This window comes from Streptopelia decaocto (genome assembly GCF_964273445.1).
Source record: "Streptopelia decaocto genome assembly, chromosome: 4".
In the NCBI taxonomy this organism is placed as follows: Eukaryota; Metazoa; Chordata; class Aves; order Columbiformes; family Columbidae; genus Streptopelia; species Streptopelia decaocto.
The window spans coordinates 76,094,153-76,112,094 of record NC_138658.1 but is presented as its reverse complement, the minus strand read 5'-3'; the positions used below and the strand labels follow the sequence as shown (position 1 = coordinate 76,112,094).

General features: G+C 42.7%; 1 protein-coding gene across 1 annotated transcript in view; it reads right to left on the bottom strand.

Annotated features, from left to right (window-relative positions):
* The window catches only part of ATRN (attractin), a 173,346-nt gene that overhangs the window by 44,868 nt on the left and 110,536 nt on the right, over positions 1-17,942 (bottom strand). Inside the window, exon 25 of the mRNA XM_082050319.1 lies at positions 3,673-3,734. Coding sequence (XP_081906445.1) covers positions 3,673-3,734 — 62 coding nt within the window. The remainder of the gene's footprint in view (positions 1-3,672; positions 3,735-17,942) is intronic.

The following is a 17,942-nucleotide window of genomic DNA, read 5'->3' as shown; positions in this document are numbered from 1 at the left end:
ACTCACGTCCCACCCAGAGGACAAGTGATGTTGGCTGTCAGGTCCCCACCACACCTCCTGGCTTCTTTCCTGAAGGCAGCAAACCTGGTTTATAGGGTTTAAAGGGCTTTTATACCCTGCAGAGCTCAACAGCTTCTTTGGCTTCAGTGTCATCCACTTCAGACTTCTGCCCTTTTAGGTAAGTCTGTTGGCCAACACCTTCACCTCCTCATTTTGAGTTTCTTAGGGCTATTACACTAGGAAAAGTTCTTAATACTCCTATAAATCTCTACAGAACTGGTGAATAAAGCAGAGAGGCACACAAGAAATACCTATGCACTTCTTTTTTTGGTTAAATAAAGAAACAGCATCATTGGTGGGCAAGATGAGTTTAGAAGGCAAAATATTCAAAGTAATAAATATCTTCACATCTTCTATATGCAAAAGTACACTGGCAAGAAATACATTATATATAGGTGTGGTGGCATACACAGGTTTTTTGGAAGATAAGGAAGCACAGATACTAATAGAAATGTTTACTAGAGGCTGTCAAAATAGCTCAAACTACCTGCCAAAAGACAACAGCAAGGTTTGTAAATTGAAGAGCTATGTTATGAAAGGCAGAGGAGGAAACAGAAGAAAACCACAGTTTGCTTGCAATTCATTTAGCTTTGCAAAGGTTAACAACGGTTAGGATATCATTTCTCCTGCAGCTCCAATTATAATGCAATATTAAAGAGCCTGTAACTTCACCGTTCTACCCAACCTTTATCCACTGACATTTTCTTGGCTTAAAACAAAATGTGAACATGCTGCAAAATAAATAAAGGTCAGGCAGAGCTGCACACCTGACGTTGTGCTCAACACCAACTCCAGGAGGAGATTCAAGAGTCTTAACAGAAACCCTAAATGAGGATCCAACCCTGTTTCCCTGTATAGTTCATAGAATAGAATCATAGAATGACTTTGGTTGGACAAGACCCTCAGGATCATGGAGTCCAACCACAACCCACCCCTGGCACTGCCCCATGTCCTGAGAACCTCATCTCCGCCTGTTCAACCCTCCAGGGATGGTGACTCCACCACTGCCCTGGGCACTTTTCCAATGCCCGACAACCATAAATAACATTTTCCTAATGCCCAATCTAATCTAATTCGCCACACAGCCCAAGGCACAGCTGTTTGATCCAGTAGCAGGGCAGAAGAACACATTTGGGATGGGGTTGCAAAGTCTAAGAGCAACTTCTAGAAGATTGCAACATGCTACAGCATCACCAGCGTAGAATATTTTCCAACATTTCCCACAGAATGGCTAAAGCAAGACCCTTGAACATGATAGGAGAAAATCATTCTAAACACCCATTTTCCAGAAAGAAGTCCTTTTTTTTTGTATCCGCGACACTCAAAGAATTGAGATATATCTCAGTTTTTGGCTTAGAGGTGGCCTATACCTCAAAGGTGGTTTTACCAACTGTCTTTGGGCTTTGCAGAAAGCGTTTTCATTGCCTCTACTTAGAGTGCAAATTTTCAGCCAACTCGATCTCATTAACATCACGGGGCTATCAGATATTACTTATTTACAGTCTAACTTGGATTCAACTGTAATTATGAAATGCACCCTAGAGCATTAAAAATGCAGGCGTTTCAATACAAACAGCAGAGATGAATCACGCTGTTAACACACTGGTTATTTAGCGAATTATAGTGACTGTAAAAGAAAATCCTAGGAGAGGAACTTAGCAGTAGTTACAGTTAAAGAATCGGAGAATTTTTAAAGCGTTATAAACGTTTGGTTGGAAAACACCAATAAACCGTCTTCTTCCAAAGAGACATGTTCTTATTCCTTTGGCATTTTAGGAGGTTAAATAATATTACGTTACTTTTCAAGGAGATCCATGTGATAGCAGCGAGGGAGAATCACTGCTGATCATCTTCAATCTGCCTCAGTTTTGGACGTGTGTTTTCAGCTGCATGTGTTCATTGAGATACAGAATCATGGAATCATTCTGGTTGGAAAAGACCCTCAAGATGATAAAGTCCAAATGTTAAACCAATGTTGGCACTGCCCCATGTCCTGAGAACCTCATGTCCGTCTGTCCAGCCCTCCAGGGATGGTGACTCCAGCACTGCCCTGGGCAGCCTGTTCCAATGCCCCACAGCCCTTTGGGGAAGAAATTGTTCCCCACATCCAACCTCAACCTCCCCTGGCGCAACTTGAGGCCATTTCTCCTGGTCCTATTGCTCAAACATCATCAGTTTGTGCTCATCTTCCACTGCTCATCCATTGGTTAATTTGTTATTTATCATGCCTTAAGATCTATACCTATTTTAAAAGTCTATGTGTTTCCAGAACTGGGCTCTTCTTCTGCTTCAAACTGATTCTCTTCCAATAATAGAATTGGAAGAATCACTCAAATTGAAGAGCTTCCCACTCTCATACACAGGTGGATCTGGGTCTGTAAAGAACTAACGGATAATTTTTGAAATGCAGATTGACCTTATGCTGTTAAAAAGGAACCAACTGTTGCCCTATTCATCCTCCTTGTAAGTAATTACCCACCACGAAGATTTTTAGGGAAGACCTTGACTGTGATGGATTCAGCACAACAAATGCTTAAGTCTGATCCAGGAGTAAACACTTACATCAATGGAAACAATGTGCTGGTTCAAGCCTGGTGTTTACCTGGGATTTATTAAACCACACTCCACTCAGTAAAAGCTACATAAAAAAAAAATATATGATAAAGGCCACTTGACTGAAGGACCCATCTGGAGCTCCTTGCTTTCATTAAATTCAGCATGGAATCTAAAGCAAGATATTATTCCCACTGTTCATTTCCAAAGGAGCATATTATTGCCGGCTTTAAAACAGGTTGTAAAATCTGAAGTAAACAGACACGTATACCCCGCTTGGGGGAGTTCTCCCTATCGATCAAGTATTGTTTTATATTTATGGACTATTAGCAGTTCCTAAAGTAGAGGCTAATACATTAGATTTTGAAACTTGAAGAGATGGCCTGCTGTGCTTCGGGAAACATTTCACCTCTTTTTAGGGCTATTCTTTTTGGAGGATGGAGGAGGAAACAAGTATTGCAATTGCTTCTGTTGGTTCCAACTCCTGGGGAACCATCGGGTTGCTTCACACTAAGAAATTCACTTTACCAAGCGGTTCAGAAGGGACGGATGGGTATACGGCTTCAATTGTGCTGGAACACGTTTGTATTTAACTCGACGTATTTGCAGAGTTCAGTTTAAAATCAAAAGGCGCTACCTAAAGAGTCTGAAATAAGTCCACGCTCAACTCTTTGCAAAATCACTTAATTTATGATTTGAGTCTGACGATGTGTGAATATCCACAGTTCCTCTAAGTTGTATGTTATATGTAAGATGTGGTAGCTCAAAATGTGTCCTCTATAGCGCTTTAAAAGTAATCTCTCCATTTCAAAAAGCCTTTTCCCCCCTGCATGTACAGGACAAGATGCATCTGCAAAGACGGACAGGCAATTTTCTTAACATAATTCCTAATTAAACACTTGAAACACCGTAATGATTTCCATTTTCTAGGCTGTGATGTATACAGGATGTTTAATGAAAGAAACAAAACCGCAAAACCACCAAACACTATACTGAACAACAAGAAAACAAACATCTTTCCTAAAGGACAAACATTCATCTGTTTTAAATGAAAAGTACCTGAAAAAAGTCACAAAGAACTGTACCAGGTCCATAAAGTTGCTGTGCTGCGAGAATGCAATCTGCAAAACAAAAGCAAATGCTTTCTATTACTTACTGAAAAGAAACTTCATATATAAGATGCACTGTTGCTGGGATTAGAAAATCACAATAAGTGGTCAATTCACAGTTTTGAACACTGTTTTTAAAAGATATTCAGAGGGCAAAGAAAACAAAATAAATGTCACATTATTTTGATATCATATAGCCAAAAATTAAAGCTAAATAGGTAACATCTCTCCATCCCAATAATGTTCAAGGAAAAGTCTTCGGTGCGCTTGGAGAAAACACTAGTTGAAAAAATTCAATCGCAAAGTTTCACGGAGCTAAAAATAAAGCATTTTAGTTATCGTAGACGCAGCAACCCACAGTAAAACATTGACAAGTTCAAATATATGCTCCCATCCCAACAATAATCATACAACAAAATCTCCTCGGAGAAGTAACTTACACCGAGAGCAGCAAAAAGGCACGAGACACAGAAGATAATAGATACTGTAAAAACAGCTGTGGCATTCATGTTAACTCGCTGCCCTGCAATCCAGCTCCAAAAGCGAAAAACAACCCAACCTTTTGGACGGAAAACAGAGGGAAGAAGCGAACAGGAAAGTGGGAGGCGGTTGGAGGAAGATTAGGGAGCCGGGTTGGAAATAACGCAGCGGAACGGGGGCGGCCGAGGGGCCGGCGGCTTCGCAGATCGGGAATCGGTCCTTTCCAGGTACCTCCTATTTCCTCTGACTATCAATCTCAGCCCCACACCAGATTTTAACTCTTTCATGAGTTTATTTGGAAGCTAAACCAAAATCTGCACGTCTCAGAAAAGCTTCCCACGGATAATAAATTCACTTAAGGCAGATTAGTTTTTCCTTAAAAAACCACATGTTGCGGTAGCATTAGGATAACTACAAATCTCTCCTCGTGGCAACAGCCACATGCCAAAAATCATGAATATATGCAAAAATCAATTATTCCTTGGATTTCCGCTGCTTGAGAACACCTCTATTATCACATTCGCTTTAAATATCCATTGGAACTCGGTACAGAAGCTACAACAATTTCCTTATGAATACATTGAAATGCTCTTAAGTTGAAAGCTCTTTAATTCTGTTTCGCTGGAAAGCACAACTTGAAACCTGCAGAGCAGATGCTCGTGACCTCAATAGGGCTCAAGACAAGAAAACACAGTTTCTTGCTGATTTTTGTCCTTATAAAGCACTTCTGAGGAGAAAAATAAGAGAGCAAGCGTGATTTAGAACTCAGCGTATGGTAACTGAGGTGGTTTTATATTCATGTAACTATTCTGGCAGTTCTTTAAGGCAAATAATTCACTTACTAAAACATCACATTCTGAAATATGAACATGTAATATATCCAGTATATAGAAATACGGTGTGAGAATCACTCTGATGCTGGCCGACTAAAAAAGATGCATTTCAAAACAAAGGCCTTATTATGTATCAGAAGCATCAATGGGCCGGTTCTGTGCAGACCAGCATTAGGACCAGCTTGTGATGGAAAGCAAAGCTTGTTCTAACTAGGATATAAGAAGAAATTAAAATAAAGTAAAAAGTCTAAAAAAGGACAGATTCTATGAAAGATTAATGAGACTGTGAACCCATCTCTAAATTGTTACCAAAGAGCTGCTTGTTTTGATGATATAAGTGGGGGACAGAGTTAAAACAGAGAAGGAAATGTGGGTTTGTTTCACTATGAATGTTTTAGCAGTGGGGGATTGCAGCTCTTCTCTTGCAAAGCCCAACTGAGGATTTGTACCTCATATATGGATTAAAAGCAGAAAAGCCAAGTCTGGGTTCTACAATTTACTTCTCACGAGCTGAAAACACTTTATGCTATTAAACCTGACCAATCTGTGTCACAGCCAATTTAGTATCGTAATTGTTAATGGTTTGCTTACTTAGAGCTTAATTTCCCCTAATATAATCTGTTCCCAGGATTTAATTAATTCAGTTACATAGAAAGCTTGGTTAGAAATAGCTGTTAAAAGCAGAATGTTCACTCTGGATACAGGAAAGATATGGCACAAATTTCTTAGCGGTATGGATTTTTAATTAAGTTTAAATGACAGCAGAAGATTCATTTATCCATTCTCAAAAAGCCTCGTTTTGTACCAAAGGAATAAGCAGTAAAAGTGTAGGAAAACCCTTGGGAGATGCATTTCCAGGTCCTGAGCAGAACTTCGGCTCAGCCACTAAATCAATCTTTCTGAACATACGTGTCCTTCAAAGTTCTTCAGAATAACTTAAGCAGTTGAGATTAGAACAGATGAAAGAATTAATTCCGTCAATTCCAGAGACGATTGTAAAGCTGCTGTTTATCTGAACCAAAAAGGCACCTGAAAAGTCATCCCGGCCTATCATCCTTTTCCTAATACTGCATCATTTGAAGCATCAAAGAAATTTGGCTGCTTTCCAGATGAATAAAAACAGCTGGACTGATAAAAATGTATAATTAAGAGCTTTACTCTCTTTATCAGTTGATTAGCATAAAATATTAAGCCAAGAAGAAAATCTGGTTACCTCTATCGACCCAAGAATATCTTAAAAGTGCAAGAGTTTTGCAATCAGTACAGAATCACACAGAATCCCAGAATGTCAGGGGTTGGAAGGGCCCTGGAAAGCTCATCCAGTGCAATCCCCCCATGGAGCAGGAACACCCAGATGAGGTTACACAGGAAGGTGTCCAGGCGGGTTGGAATGTCTGCACAAAAGGAGACTCCACAACCTCCCTGGGCAGCCTGGGCCAGGCTCTGCCACCCTCACCCCCAACAAGTTTCTTCTCAATTTTAAGTGGAACCTCTTGTGTTCCAGTTTGCACCCATTGCCCCTTGTCCTGTCACTGGTTGTCACCCAGAAGAGCCTGGCTCCATCCTCCTGACACTCCCCCTTTCCATATTGATCCCCATTAATGAGTCACCCCTCAGTGTCCTCTTGTCCAGCTCCAGAGCCCCAGCTCCCTCAGCCTTTCCTCACATGGGAGATGCTCCACTCCCTTCAGCATCTTGGTTGCCTTATCACATATCAAAGGAGTTAATGGCGAAATACTTGGCCACAAAATATTTTGTTTAAAGGAAGAAAGCAATTTGCGCCCAACTGAGATGACACTAACAGGTGGTGTTTCAAAATCAAAATACTTCTGGAGTTAATCCACAACCTGTGACTGGTATAAATTTTGACAAACAAATCGGGACAATTACATAGCAGGACTTGGTTTGCATTAGTACTCGAGTTTGTGCTCCAAGAGAAAAGAAACTTGACAATAATTTCAACAGAATAATTGTGCGTGAAAAATGGGTCCAGCTGAGTCAACTTTGTATTTTGAAACAAGTTCACCTTAAGCCAGTAAACACAACCCTACCTAAAATAATTTAAGCCTCCATTCTTCGATTTACAACTCTTTTCAACTCATTAAAAACTACCTAAATTTCACATACCACGAAGAAAAATGTATCAGCAAGCCAAGGAGAAATTCTGTAGAAATGAATTTGCATTAAATATAGAAAGAAATTGGAGTAACTCCTTTCACTTTCCTGCAATAAAGAGAATTACAGGTAAACCGTCACAATATAACTCCTTCCACTTGTGCTGGACATCACTTGTTATTGTGAAGAAATAGAAGCAAAAGTATTGGCCACAATAGCGACAGGGTGAATCGTCTCCAAACCCAAATAATTTCAGATATTATGCATAACATTAGTACTCCTAATATAAACTTGTTAACTGAAGAACCGTTGATATACTGAAGAACATTTTCTTATGGCATTTTCATAATATCCAGACCAATATTTTCATAATTGTATTTCAGAACAACATGGCATTTTCACAACAGAATGTGGAGCATTTTGGGTATCTAAATGCCTGAGAAAACATGAGCAAACACAAAATGATTGTTTCCACAGCTCTTCTTTCTCTGCTAACAATTCCGGATTATTTACGTGCCATATTTTTGGCTTTCTCCACTATCACAGTATCACAGTATGTTTGAGATTGGAAGGGACCTCAGAAGCTCATCCAGTGCAATCCCCCCATGGAGCAGGAACACCCAGATGAGGTTACACAGGAAGGTGTCCAGGCGGGTTGGAATGTCTGCACAGAAGGAGACTCCACAACCCCCCTGGGCAGCCTGGGCCAGGCTCTGCCACCCTCACCCCCAACAAGTTTCTTCTCAAATTTAAGTGGAACCTCTTGTATTCCAGCTTGATCCCATTACCCCTTGTCCTATCATTGGTTGCCACCGAGAAGAGCCTGGCTCCATCCTCATGGCACTCACCTATTGTATACTTATAGACATTAATAATGTCCCCCCTTAGTCTCCTCCTCTCCAAACTAAAGAGCCCCAGCTCCCTCAGCCTTTCCTCACACGGGAGATGCTCCACTCCCTCCAGCATCTTGGTGGCTGTGCTGGACTCTCTCCAGCAGTTCCCTGTCCTGCTGGAACTGAGGGGCCACAACTGGACACAAGATTCCAGGTGTGGTCTCCCCAGGGCAGAGCAGAGGGGCAGGAGAACCTCTCTGACCTACTGACCACCCCCTTCTAACCCACCCCAGGTACCATTGGCTTCCTGGCCACAAGGGTCCAGTGCTGGCTCATGGTCACCCTGCTGTCCCCAGGACCCCCAGGTCCCTTTCCCCTACGCTGCTCTCTAATATGTAATTTCCCAACCTATACTGGAACCTGCACAATGCGACTCAATCCACACGAGCGCTGCCTTCCTTTTCAACCCCGCTTCATATTAAAAAGTGAAATTGGAAATTATAGATTGAGCGGGACACACTCCTAGAATAGAACTGTAAAGGAGAGAGAAATAACAGCCTAATTAACTCAGGAAGCTGGAGAACTACAAGAGAGAAGGAGCAACGTGAAGCCGGCTGCTGGAGTTGGGAGCTCGCTGTGAATTCAGACGATAGCAAAACGGTCCCCACTGCTAAATTAATTAACCTCCCCTAGCAGGGGGGGGAACGCTACGGCGCTCATGTTTTACAAGTCTACGGGACCACATAGCACCGAAAACCAGGGGAATTGCAGAGATTTCAGGCCGCTTTGCTTTTTATTTAAATACGGTCCCAGCGCCCAAGGTAACGAACAAAAAAGACGGAAAGGCTGGGAGCTCCGAAGAGATAAAGCCAACAGCCAAACAAGACTTTTATGTACATCTTACTCTATTTCTTCCTCAGCACCTCCGCTTTCTCTTCTTTTTTATTTCTTTTTATGGTTAGAGGCAAGGATTCGATCTGACCTTGGAGAACACAGACAACAGTAACAAGATGCCGTGGCCTGAATGCCGAGTGCCTGCGCTTCTTTAAAGCACCTGCTGAAAAACAAATCACAGAAAGCCAGGGAGTGGAAGGGACCTCGAAAGATCATCCAGTCCAAACCCCCATGGCTTTTAAGTCTTCTTGAGTGATACCAAAGTCATCAAAACATTCATTTTGCTGTCTGCAATAGCGATGGATGGGGAAGAGCGCTCTTCTGCTCAAGAGAAACATCGCTCCTTGGTTCAATTTGTCTTTAAACACAACGTGCCCTGGTGAAACACACGGCACAACACCCAGTTTTGGTGCTCTGCACTCAACAGGAGCAACAAGCCAACTCCAACAGCATCAGTGGTGAAGCTTCTGGAAAAAACGAGCCCATCTGGCATCCAGCTCCACGACCTAAAGGTGGTCGTGGCGTTACCATGTGCTGCTGATGTTGTTTCATGGGGTCTGTGAACATCGTTCATGAGTCAAGACAAGTTGTTCAGCCAGCAGAGAGCTCACCGTAGCAACAAAGGGCTTTTTGGTGGTATTTCTGAGCTGACCCAGCTCACCAAGGGATGAGGCAAACGAAAGAAGGAGCAGAACATGGTGACCCTTTTTGGGCTGGTGTCTCTCAACTTACCTCGGCAACATTAGCTCCCACTACAACTTTTCAGAAAGAAGCATCTGTTTACTTCTGCAGATAGAATTTATGGATTCAGTCACAGATTAGGACATGAAAATACAGGAATAGAGAGTCCAGCGCAGGGCAACAAAGATGCTGAAGGGAGTGGAGCATCCCCCATGTGAGGAAAGGCTGAGGGAGCTGGGGCTCTGGAGCTGGACAAGAGGACACTGAGGGGGGACTCATTCATGGGGATCAATATGGAAAGGGGGAGTGTCAGGAGGATGGAGCCAGGCTCTTCTCGGTCACAACCAATGGTAGGACAAGGGGTAATGGGTTCAAACTGGAACACAAGAGGTTCCACTTAAATTTGAGAAGAAACTTCTTCCTGGTGAGGGTGGCAGAGCCTGGCCCAGGCTGCCCAGGGGGGTTGTGGAGTCTCCTTCTGTGCAGACATTCCAACCCGCCTGGACACCTTCCTGTGTAACCTCATCTGGGTGTTCCTGCTCCATGGGGGGATTGCACTGGATGAGCTTTCCAGGGCCCTTCCAACCCCTGACATTCTGGGATTCTGTGATACGTGCCTATTGTTCCTTTACACTGGACACATTGTGATTCAGCTGGATATTGTACGTGTCTATGGTGCATCTGTGGCCTGCAGATGCACCAGAGAAGGTTTAGATTGGGTATTAGGAAAGAATTCTTAATGGAAAGGGCTGTTGGGCATTGGAACAGGCTGCCCAGGGCAGTGCTGGAGTCACCATCCCTGGAGGGGTTTAAAAGACACGTAGGTAAGTTTTTTAGGGACATGGCTTAGTGCCAGTGTTGGGTTAACGGTTGGACTCGATCTCAAGGGCGTCTTCCAACCAAAATGATTCTATGATTCCATTTGCATTCAGATGCACCAAGTATAGTTTGGCAATTTAATCAAATGGATACTGGAATACAAGTTTTAGTGAATGAAGACATTTGAGAGTGAAATGTGGATGGTGAATCTCCAAAAGGGAACAGAAGCTTTACATCTCCTTGACTCTGCGCAGGGTTTATGTTAAGTGCAGAAAAAGACACATACATTGAAAAAAACAAAGGATATTTGCATCTTGAAGGGAACGAAGCAAAGCTTGTTACAGACCATGATGACACCACCATTTTAACCCTTCCGTAAGTGCTGCTGGTGCCCAAATGTGCCTCCACACCCTCCTTTTAACCCCTTGTACCCGTATTTCCTGTAGTAAACCAGCTCACACAACCCAGTGTAGCTGAAAACTGATCTTTGCTGAGCCAGACTTCAGGTGGGTCCATAACCTGGTGACAGTCACGGCACTGATGGGCAACGTGATGCCACAGCATGGAGACATCAGGACATTCCCTTTTTAGAGGCACCATGGATCTATCTTAAATGAACAGCAAAGCTGCACCACAAATTTTGAGGTTAGGAAGAAAACTTAAGGTGTCTTGATACCCCTAAGTCTTCAAAAGCTCCAGGAACATCATGTTCCACAGAGAATGATCTTCTAGATGGAAAAGTTAGACCACAAGTTTGAAAAAAGGAAGGGTCGTACAGCAATTACTTGTAACTTGAAAAGCTCTGACCCACAGCACGTTGAAGTGGAACATTGGGAGGTGGGAGACCCCAGAGAGTTTGTAATACACGTGATGGTGTAGATGTGGACATCAGGAGATGTGATGCTCTATTGAAAGATGACAGATTTGAGTAGGGGACAACCATCCATTGCTGCAACACCAGCTGATCTGACAGCTAAAGGTCCAGATCAACGAGTAGTCCCAGAAATAAGCCCAGGTTGGTCTGTTCCTGCTTGCATTGGAAGAATTACTCGTTGCTCATCAGAAGCTCAAAACCCAGTTTGCATCAGGCTGCTGGTTTCTATTTTGTAGAAGAAAAACTTCTGGCCAACTCGGTGCAGCTTAAGAGGTTCACATCCTCAGATTTACATCCTACAACAAGTAACAATAAAAATCCCCACTAAAATCTGATTTTTCACACCTACTACTATGAGCCACGTTGCTCCTGCGTGAAGGACCAATGAAAGAGATAAACGACCCGCTCCTCACTCACTGCAATGCTAACTAAGCCGTTGAGCTTTATGGCACAAACACTTGATAAGCGTGCAAATATAAAAACTAGTTCACTTCGCAACTTATACCGAGATGGAAATGGATTTATATTCCAATACTGTGCCGCCTTACTGCAGCAGTCACAAATTGTCGCTTTTCAGCTAATTGGCTGCAGTCAGCAGTTGGTTCAGAAATGCCAATTATATATATACGTTTAGTCTCCTCGCGCGAGCTCTCGGGTTGTTGTGCAGAGCAAACACGGGCATAGCTGCCTCTAAATTAAAAATAGCGCTGAAGATTTAGCCCCCCATTTCTCTGCATCAGAAAAAATTACCACACAAACCTGACAAACGGGAGGTGCTGGTTCAATAAAGAGCCAGGTGTTGAATAGCGATGCTCATCGAAATTTAAAGTGCGGTAGCAAACAATGTTCTGGAAATTCCCATAATTGGAATAGGGATCTCAGATCAGACCCCACGTATCTACTCGTTACGGTAACGCACTAATGAACGCCAGAAGAAAGCTGAGGCACGGCTGGATAAAACTCAGTTCTGAATGGCAGGAAAATGCCATAGAACTAAAGATTATCCATTCCCACAGATCTCTGCTAGATCCACTCTCCATCCTGTCCACACACTGAAGGTGGCAATGGCCACGCAAGAGTGGGAAGGTAACTGGAGGCTACTGGAGCCGTTTTGCAGGAGAGAAAAATAAATACAAGAATAGAAATGTGAAAGCAAATTAAAACATAAAAATAAATACAATAAAATCTCATCTCCTCAACCCTGACCTTCTGCCCAACTAAAGGAGGGAGATTTAGGCTGGACATGAGGAAGAAATTGTTGGCCCTGAGGTGGTGAGAGCCTGGCCCAGGTTGGGCAGAGAGGTGGTGGATGAACCATCCCTGGAGACATCCCAGGCCAGGCTGGACGGGGCTCTGAGCACCCTGAGCTGGTGAAGATGTCCCTGTCATGGCAGGGGGGGCACTGGGGGAGCTGGGAAGGTCCCTTCAAGCCAAACTGTTCTCTGACTCCATGGGTACAGGCAGACCAAGAACTGTTCCTGGCATGATGAGACTCAGGGCCGGGTGGCAGCCGCGTCCCTTAACAAGCAGCTGCTCCGTAGAAATCCTCCCTGTGAAGTCCACTGATGTACAGAAACCTACAACACGTGGAACTTTGTCCCCTCCCGATTGGGGTTTCCACATCGATTTCATTTTCCTAGTATTCCCTTAGAACACAGGAGTCTTGAAGTGCGGAAAATAAATATCTTGGCTTGTTTTTTTACAACACACAGCTATGAACATTCATTTAGATTAAGGTTGGAGGCTATTGCAAGGAAAATGTCTCCTCTTTTCCCCCTCTAGGCACAACTTAAAGATGGGAGTCCATTCCTTTTGTGTGGGACCATGCGTAGGTTGGAGTGATTTGTCACAGCACGTTGTGCCCTCAGCAGCATCGTGCCTCGCTTTGCACAAGTTTGTTTTATTCCAAGACAAGGGGTGACTTTCTCTGCGCTTTCCTTACAGATACTCTGCTCATTGACTATCAGTTCACCTTCAGCCTTTCTCAAGAGGATGATCCCAGGCCAGGCTGGACGGGGCTCTGAGCAACCTGAGCTGGTGAAGATGTCCCTGCTCATGGCAGGGGGGGCACTGGGGGAGCTGGGAAGGTCCCTTCAACACAAACTATCCTATGATTCTAAGATGTAATGAAGAGGAAGCATTCCAGAGTATGAGAAGAACCAACAAGCTAAGATTGCCAAGTTATCACTAAAAGCTCAGTAAGGTGGATATCCATGGGGAAGAAGACCTCTAAGGTCCATTTCAACTCCCCCAAGCTTCAACTCCCCAAAGTAGAGAGCATGGTACACAAATAATCCTGCCTCATTTGGGTTCGTAGAATCCTAGAATCGTTTAGGTTGGGAAAGACCTTTAGAATCATTGAGTTCAACTGTTAAACCAACGCTGCAAAGTCCACCGCTAAACCACGTCCCTAAAAACGGCTGTTCGCTTGTTTCATTTTCTTGTTGTTGAATTCTGGTGAATTTTCACATAAGAACTCACTGTTAAGACTGGTGTTAAAAATAGCGTATTTGATGATAACGGCAATTAAGTTCAGGCAAATTACTATCATCAACTGGAGACAAAGACTAACAACATTAATCACTTCTAGCAGTAAACAGCACCACAGATTCAGTGACAGAAAAGAAACTCTTTCATACTATTTTAAGGGTTTGGAAACAGAATTGGATGGTCAAGACTCCCAAGCTTGCGTACTGATGGCAGACAGAAACCTTTACTTACTAGGATCTCCAAATCTAAGTATTGTTGAGGTGTCCAGCTGCATATCTTGGAATGCAAATGTTATGCTTGGAATTCATAAGAAAGTGGTAAAATAATATAGGAAAGCGATCATAGAATAGTTTGGGTGGGAAGGTACCTTCTCAGTTCATCCAGTCCCACCCACAGTTTGGTTGAAATTACCTGGAAAGGGATTCTTGGAGCAATTCTGCGTGTTGTCTGTTCTTATTCCACAACCTCTAAGCAAGTCACCTTCTCCAGCACAGCACAAAAACTTCATGCCATTTCTCCTTGAAATGTTTAACCGGAGGAAAAATAACTCTTTGCTAAGAGATTTTGCTTATTCAATGAAATGCAGGTAAGGGATTCACTCTGTTAAGAGGAATTCAGCTGCGTTTGTGAAGGATCCAGGTCATCGGCTTCGCTCCGGCACCATCTGCGAGCAGGGTAAGTTACGTTCCTCAGCATATCGACTATTTACAGAGAGTTTTGCATGGAAATAATTAAAGCTTTGGCACACAACAGCTCAAACGCTCTCTCAGACCCTAAAAGTCCAGCAGAAAGATGAGATTTATGCAACCACTTGTGTGCCAAAAGTTGTTTTCCTAAAGAGTCTACAATGTAAGCACACAAGCAGGAATTGAGAATAAAGAGAAAAGCAGCTAAATCCATATTAGTAATTTGTTTTTTAAGGCTGTAAAATAGCTGACAGATGGAAACGGGCAAAACCTTATGTCTTGCATCACTTTTGATCAGACAAAACACTGGGAAAATATGCAAGACGGAGCTGGGTGTTGCAATGGTGTTAATGGAGAAAAAGCTCCGTCTCCCTCGCCGAGGAAACCGCGATTCCTAAGGATCATACGGGATGAAAGATTTCAAACGTGTATCAACATGTATCACAAAAGGTCTAATTTCACCCCTAATGAAATAAAGTGGTAAAATAGGTATATATATAGTTATATATTATATATAGAGAAACTATAGCTCAAAGTAAAATAAGTATATATATGAATAATCAAATAAAATTGCCTTTTAGCGCCAACATTTCTCGCATTACCATGCAATACCGAAGCCACACGTTTCAAATCTGGTGTCACTACGTCAGGTGGCAGGAATAAATAAATCCATTTAAAACCCCTTAACTTTCAACAAAGGAGACAAAAAAGAACTGAAGATTCGCACAATAATTCCAAGTTTAACCCATTTTAGGATTATTTTAAATGAAGTAGGGTAGTTATGAAATAAAAAGCTTTAATAAATGCGGTTCTCTCCGTGAGCTGAGGAACTGGCAGCCTGATTTGTGTTTCCAATGTAAACATCACGTATTTCGGAAGGAAACTTTATGCTGTGGAGCATGGGGGTGCGAGGGAATATAAGGGTTGATCAAAGGGTTGATCCTTACGCGGAATCGGTTTTGAAAGGGCTACGAAGTCAGAAATCAAAGGCTGGGCTGTTTTCCTCATCAAGGTTTTATTTGTTGAGAGCCTGGGCCATGATTTTGTGTTAAAGAAATCTCAACATGGACAAACAGTGTTGCTGGAGAGGGAAAAAGGAGCAACCTATACATAAGCTCGTATATTAGCATTAAAAAAGGACAAGCAGCTACCATCTATTGCTGAAGGTTTCCTAGAACATGAATTCCATAATTTTGTTGTGAAGAACTTGCCAGTAAAAATCTGAACTGACAAATTGATATGTTGTGATTTATTTCAATCCCCATGGTCAAAATACACACGTCATTTCAAGAGATTTTGGGTCCAGGCGTAGCAACTGGGATGGTGTTAAGTCTCGGATGCAAAACAGAGTATTTTAAGACATAACTACACATGACAGTTGTAATAAAGGAAAAAAAGAAAATGCATAAACTGATTTAGAAAAAACAGCAAAAAAAACCCCCAATCATGCCAGAAATATCTTATTTCCTAGGGCTGCAATAGGCTCTGACCCCAACTCTCCGCACTCCTGCCAACACATTCTGTAAGCAAACGTGCCAATATGCTAAAATAATAAATCTTAATAATACAAAGTCAGGAAACGAAGTGAGAGAAAAAGAAGTTTTAGACATTCCAGGATATTATTCTTTTCTTTTCAACTCGGAGAGCTGTTATTGGCGGCTCTGTCTTCACGTCTGTCAGTTAAATACACCAGAGGCTTTTGGGTTCACAGAATGGACTGGGTTGGAAAAGCCCTCAGAGATCATCCAGTCCAACCCTTGGTCCAACTCCAGCCCATTGACTAGATCATGGCACTAAGTGCCATGGCCAATCTCAGTTTAAAAACCTCCAGGGCCGGTGAGTCCAGCACCTCCCTGGGCAGCCATTCCAATCCTGACCACTCTCTCTGCACAGAATTGCTTTCTCATCTCCAGCCTCAATTTCCCCTGGCAGAGTTGAAGCCCAGAGTTCAAGCTTTGTCACCCTGCGTTAGTACAGGAGATATTCCCCATCTGTGCTTTAGCCAGGCTGTACCTACCATTACATTTGAACATACTGATATTTTATTGGCACTGCACTTTTCTCCTCTTCATTAACTCTGCTTGCTGTTCTTTTGACTCTTTAAATAAGCTTCCGTCTAAGGAAATATATCTGGCTCTTTTGGTGGCTGTAAAAGCTTCTCAGCAATGGCCCACGTCGCTCGTTTGCTGAAATATATTTGAACTCGAGCTTCACGTTCACATGCGGCGGTGGCACGTTGTATTTCAAGAGGAATTCAGCACACAAGCACAGCAGCTATAAGCTATCGGCACATCGTCACCTCCAGCCTCACTCAGGAGGAACTAATTACCTAATGTGGACTTTGCTTCCATAGAAAATTAATTTTGCGATTTTGTTTTATATGATGCTTTCCAGCCCAGCATCTTAAAAGATAAAGAGAGCGGCTTCTTTAAAAGGAAGACAAACCATACGCGTCTTGGCCTCATATCCAAAAAAAGCCTCATCCTAAGAAATCCACCTGGTATTATTAAATCTGAGCCTCAGTTTACATCTCTCTGCTCTCCTATAACTTCGCTTATACATGCAGCTGAAGTTTTGGAGCGGCCGCACGAGCAGATTTCCAATGCTATACGAACACATTACAATAAACCTCGCCTACCAAGACACGCGAGTTACGACCGTTCGTCCCAAGTGTAGCTCAAATTGTAGAGATAAATCCCCAGGATTCCAGCGGTTGGGCAAAAGGATAAAAATCCCATGCAAGAATAAATAGAGCACTTGGGGACAATTTAGCACGAGTGATTTTTAAGGTCGCAGAAACCAACACCTCCAGTAAAAAGGCACCCAAGTTGTGACACATCCTTGCAAGGGTTAATTGTCTTTGAGAGAAATCCTACTTTTTAATGATTTAGGAAGCCGTGAACAAAAATACTGCTTAATATGAAAGGGACCGGCTTCTAAAAGGAGAAAAATGTCATCGGTTGATGCCAAAAAGAAGGCGGCAGGAGCAGATAAAAAGGAAGCAGCTGTTTCATGTTTTAAAGTCTCATTTAACTGTTGCGTTCCCAATCTCGCCGTCCCCAGCAGAAGACGTCAGTCTGCCTGTGCTGAAAAATACAGCCTCTAATTGCACGTCTCTAAAGCTAATTACCTTCAAATTTCATCAGATTAACAAATTGATGTACGTTTCATTGTTGGGTTTAAAGCAAACCTCTCACCGCGGAAAGAGAAGCTCAAAAGCACCTGCAGTTCTATCTAAATAAAGGCAAGGGACATCATTAGCAAACAACTTCGGCATTCTGCAGCTTTCAGAAGCAAAAGAAAAGAACGTTTTTGGAGCAGAAGGGTCCCCGAGAGCTCAGGGTGATTCCATCTCCACACCTACACCTATTCCTCATTAAAGGCACACTGAGGACCTGGCAGGAAAACTATTGAGATCGGCATCCTCTGATCGCTTTCAAGCCTATGTAATTATTTCTATCAAAGCAATCACTGCCTATCTATATGTATTTTATTCTCCTTGGCTCACAACAAAG